Raw genomic sequence first — 5,318 nt, forward strand, 5'->3', positions numbered from 1 at the left:
ATATTAAGGCAGGATATTTTAGAGCTGAAGAATAAAAAGAAATATCAATAATGAGTAACAGTATAAGAAATTTAACAGTAAATGGAAATGAAATATCAGTAATAACTAAATAAAAATTCAAATGAAGTAGGTTTGAAATAAGATAAAATGTGAATATACATAAAAATGCAGCTTTAAAACATTAATCTACTATGATTTATATTTGCATCTGTCAACATTAGTACTAATATATCAGTGATGAGCTGATATCAGCTGATTGTTCCTGCCGAAACACATTAATATTTCATGCAAGTCAGTCTAAATTCCTTTCTTACGTTGCTGGCTGTTATTCTGAGAGCTTTCCTCTTACTACAAAAGCAACATGAACAGAACATAGTGTGTGTGTGTGTGTGTGTGTGTTTTCGGTGTAAGTGCATATGAATTTTGACGAGCTCCAACAGGTATGTGCGAGGGTGCTTGCATGTGTGCACCTGACTCTGTGTGTGTGTGTGTGTGTGTGTGTGTATGTGTGTGTGTGGTTGCATTTGTATTCCAAGAGGAGAGAGTCTTTCCTGACAGGGCAGAATCCTCACAGCCCATAAGTCAGCACCGCTGTGACATGGACCTGTCAGCACACAGACGATGAGGCGGAGGGATGAGGGGGGATGAGGGGGCTGAGGGGGGAAGGAGGAGGGTGGGGGCAGAAGAAAGCGAGGAGAGGACGCAGGTTGGCAGGGTGAGGGAGTTTAAGAAGGGAGAAAGGGCTGATGGGTAGAGGCGGGAGTACGGGGTAAGAAAAGGGGGTGGGCGAGCAGCGGATAGAGGTGGAGTGTGGTGATGGTGTAGGTATGTGTGTGTGTGTATGCCGATAACGTCCGTGGGGGGGGTCCTCAGCTGTGTCAAACAGGAATCCGACGGCCAACGGAGCCCATTTGGACCCACTGGCTCTGAGCCCAAGGAGGAGGGTCCTCACACACACACACACACAGCCTTATCCATGGAAGCTTGTCTTTTGAAACACACAAACTATGTCACTGTATCTGCTGGAACTCTCACTGTACATGCTATCCAACACACTTTACTGGATTATAGCCCTGCTTTGAAAACAAACTTTCCATTTATTTTCTTGTAACATCTAAACTAGAGCCAGGAATCTTGATCAGAAAGATGCTCGTCGCTGCCATCTAGTGTTGAGTTTAAAACTGTGTGATTCCCAGTGAGGTTGGAGGAATATGAGAACTGATAAGAAAGTCGCAGCGTGATATTTAAAAGGCTATTAAGTTGTCTGACTTTTATCACCTTCTGTCAATGTAAGGAACTAACCCTCCAGCACAGCTTATAGTGGTCATAAATTTTATATTTTCACAGTTGTGATGAGTGTACAAGCTAGAGTTTTAACACAAATGTGTCATTAGGAAATGTGCTGGCATTTTCAAAGTGCTCAGATGAAGGGCGAACATGATTTGTTTCAAATTATGTAGTTTAAAGCTCCAGCTGTCCATAGTTTTATATTAATAATGGTTCAAATGACAATTTGCAATGTGAACGTGGTCCCTGGTAGTGATGACCCCCACAGGGCGTTATCATCAACTGTGCACCTCTACAGTATATGGTTCAGTTTCCAGCAGCAGTGGGCAGCTGTTTTCAGATAAATGAGCTCTGATAAACCTGCAGTGCGCTACCTGTCAAGCACCAAACTGGAAAGTTAGTGACTTGTTGGTGCAGAAAGTGGAACATGTAGCATTTAAAGAGCCATATATTTATCTCAGGAGTTAATGTGGTTGGAAAAAGGTCTCCAAATTAATGCTAATGTTATGTATGTCCAATGTATGTGATATTCAGCTTGTTGTGACTCTTTCTGCACCAAAGAAGCCAAAAACAATCCATTAATGCAACTTTAAAAACACCACTTTGTAACATTAAGTGCTGTGGCAGCGGTAGAGGTAAGAGTCAATCAACCAAATAAAAATTTCATGTGATGACTTGGCTGATGAAGTTTAAAAACCCCTGATCTGCTTCCTGGAATGTGAACGTAAAGCACCCCGGCCTCCAGTTGAATGTTTGACTGCGACTGTTCTGCGGGGTTTGTAAACTCACTGGTTTTCCCTCATGCAGGACTCTTGACTCTCTGCGTCATTTAATGCAACAGTGCATCCTGTAATTCCCCTGAGCGCACATGAACCACCAGAGCTGTTTGCCGCTGAACACCTGATAATACAGTTTATTTATTCACGTCATCGGCTTGAAAAGAAGTTGCAATGCCGGTGGCTCAGTCGTAGCAGCACCTTTTATATTGTTGAGCTGTTTAAAATGTGAGTAGTTCACTATATTCCAAAACAGAGCACAGGATGGAAAATTCATCTTGGATGCAAGACATTTCAGCCCCTAGTGAAGCAATCATGGAGTCAAAGGTATTGATCAATTCTCTGAGATATTTGTATCATACGAGACGCTAAAATTTTACTATTCAACTTCACTTTTTAATCAGAATCTCCTTACTATTTAATCACCAATTACATGCACGTTATATTCTTCTCTATTCGTTTCTTAAAGTTCTCATATGTAACATTTTTATATGATTATAGCAAGAAAAAGTCTTTTTTTATTCTACCACCAGGTGGCACCAAAATGGGAGATTTTGCTGTCACTCCCTGACTCCTACCTGATAACCTGGTTTTAACAGATGCCAAGAAAGGAAAACATATTACCCCTGTTTAAGCCTCTTTAGTGTAGTGTCCAAATGAATTCAGGAGCTATTTTGCAGAGAGTTAGATGAGAAGATTAATACCGTTCTTTGTACACTAAATACAAAGCTACAGCCAGAAGCCGATTAGCTTAGAATAAAGACTGGAAGCAGGGGGGGAAATGGCTAGCTAAATTTAAAGAGTCAGGTAACTTTATGAAGACAGGATTCCAGGAAAGTCACTGCACTCAGCCAAGAAATAGTCCAGCATATGACTCCCTTCAGGTGTGTACTGATGAAACAAACAAGATAAAATGTGTTAATATAGATTTAGAGTTGCTGATAGTCATATTTAAAGAAATGTGAAAATTTAAAGGGAAAACCAGTACAGATCTGGATGTTTGACCCCTACATTTAGGGGATCTGGTGGCTCTGTTATGCTTTGGGGGCATTTTGCTGGCATGGTTTGGGTCCAGTCATCCCTTTAGAGGGAAGGGTCACTACAAATCAATACAAAGTTGTTCTGAGTGATCACCTTTATCCTAAGATGAAACATTTCTATCCTGATGGGAGTAGTGTCTTCCAGGATGACAATGCCCCAATTCATAGGGCTCGAGGGGTCACTGAATAGTTTGAGTATGAAAATGATGTGAATCATATCCTATGACTTTGGTGGTCACCAGATCTCAACCCAATTCAACACCTATGGGAGATTTTGGACTGACGTGTTAGACATCGCTCTCAACCACCATCATCAAAGCACCAGATGAGAGAATACCCTTTGGAGGAACAGTGTTCAGAGACTTGTAGAATCAATGTCAAGGCACATGGACGCTGTTCTGGCGGCCCAACACCTTACTAAGACAATTTGTGTTGGTTTTTCCTTTGATTTGTCACTTGTCTGTGTTTCTATTTGTTACTTTCAGCTTCCAGTCATTATGCTAAGCTAAGTTAATCTGCTGCTGGCTCCAGTTCCATAACATAATGAACAGATATGATAGTGGTATCAATCTTCTTATGTAGCCTTCGGCCAAAAGATGTCAAACTAAGATTTTACTATTCACATATGAAAAGGTTAATGGAATATTCCACTGACAGTCTACCTCTTGAGTATCAGATGCTGACTCCTGTAGGCTTGGAAGGTGTTTGAAAGTTTGTATCTTTCTTCTTTTGTGGACTGCCTGAATACACAACAATTAAAATGAAGAACCAGATGCACAGTAAAAAAGCAACAAATCTATCCAAAAAAAACCTTCATATAAACTTCTCCAAGCACTCAAGCCTCATAATTTCTTTAGTTTATTTATTTGGTCAGTATGTCCCAAACAATTACTGCTTTGCCAGCAAATAGCTAAATACACTACTTCCTGTGCAGTATATTTAGCTTTAGCTTCCGAGCAATGAGGACTAGACGGTGCAACATGAAGTAATATATTTAGATATCTTTTCAAGGAAACTGTTGTTTGTTGTTCGATTCAAAAATAAAGATATATAAAGATAGGAGATATCACCCAGGTTTCTTTGATATTGAGGTCCTGTGGGAATAATGCCTTCCCGACACTTATTAGAAGTTTTTCCTTGTTAGTGATTAGAGAATTCAGGAAGTTGTAGCAACTGGGTTCACTGCCAAACCGCAAGTTCCCAAGTCGTATTTACCAGAAGAGAGCTGAAACATTTTGTATCTGCGAACTTTCCCATATGACAGGGATTGAGTGTGACACTGTGTCACTCTCTGACTCGAGAGTTCACGAACAGCATTATTCCTCCGTGACTTGACCATGACCAAGACCCGTCTCTGCACTTGGCTGATGAATCCGTGAGGATTTGGCACAGGAAGTTTTGGGTGACTCAGGTTTGCGAGTCATGCTGTGGTGGTATGATGGGACCAGACATGCCCTCACCCTCAAAATAAGCGGGTCTCTGTTTGATTCCCGCCCACGAGTAACTGAGCCGATATTTCCCATCCAGTGAAGCTTTAACTGGCCTGGAACTGTGTGGCCAGTAAATTGCCATAATCCAGACTGGATTAAGTTAAAATGACCTGCAACCCTTCTACTTCCTGCATGAGGTCACAATGATCCAACCACAGGGTTTGGCGTGTGTTGTCATGCTCATGCGTGTTTCCCACGTGAACCTCTCCTTCTCCTCCCTCAGATGGATGCGGCCACAGATTGCTGTCAACTCCCTCAACCCAGTCCCCATGGCAACTGGAGGATGCGGTCCTTGACGAGAGTTGCACTGAGCACGCTCGGAGCCACCGTCCTCTTCCTCCTCTACAAAGCTGCCAGTGGCAAGGTTTACCTGCAGATGTGCAGGAATGTCTGCTAATCACAGGACAGATGTGTCTCTCAGTTAGCTGCTCATAATGTTTTTGGTCACGTAGGTGATTAGTTTGATTATTAAAAAGATTAATATGTTTTAGGGCAGTGTTTGATAAGACAGGTCACTTTTATTTCTGCTGCCGTTTTGAGTACAACTTTGCTGACTTGTCTTTGAGTTTAGTTCTTTATTCTTTTAAGTTATTTTATATTTTAAGAGTTTAATTGAAAATTAAAGTTTCTTTTGAGAAGCATTTTTCTTGTACAGTCAAACAAAGATTGAAATCCAGAAGTTTTTGTAGTTTTCATCGCCTGCGAAAAATGTTTTAATTCAGATT

The 5,318-nt window shown here is 41.2% G+C and overlaps 1 protein-coding gene across 3 annotated transcripts in view; it reads left to right on the forward strand.

Annotated features, from left to right (window-relative positions):
• The window catches only part of asz1 (ankyrin repeat, SAM and basic leucine zipper domain containing 1), a 28,347-nt gene extending 23,113 nt beyond the window's left edge, over positions 1–5,234 (forward strand). For all 3 annotated transcript variants that reach the window (XM_042411125.1, XM_042411126.1, XM_042411127.1), the window contains exon 13: positions 4,817–5,234. In XM_042411125.1, coding sequence (XP_042267059.1) covers positions 4,817–4,990 — 174 coding nt within the window. In that variant the 3' untranslated portion in view covers positions 4,991–5,234. The remainder of the gene's footprint in view (positions 1–4,816) is intronic.
• The last annotated feature ends 84 nt before the right edge of the window (positions 5,235–5,318 follow it).

Source organism: Thunnus maccoyii, chromosome 5 (genome assembly GCF_910596095.1).
Source record: "Thunnus maccoyii chromosome 5, fThuMac1.1, whole genome shotgun sequence".
NCBI lineage: Eukaryota > Metazoa > Chordata > Actinopteri > Scombriformes > Scombridae > Thunnus > Thunnus maccoyii.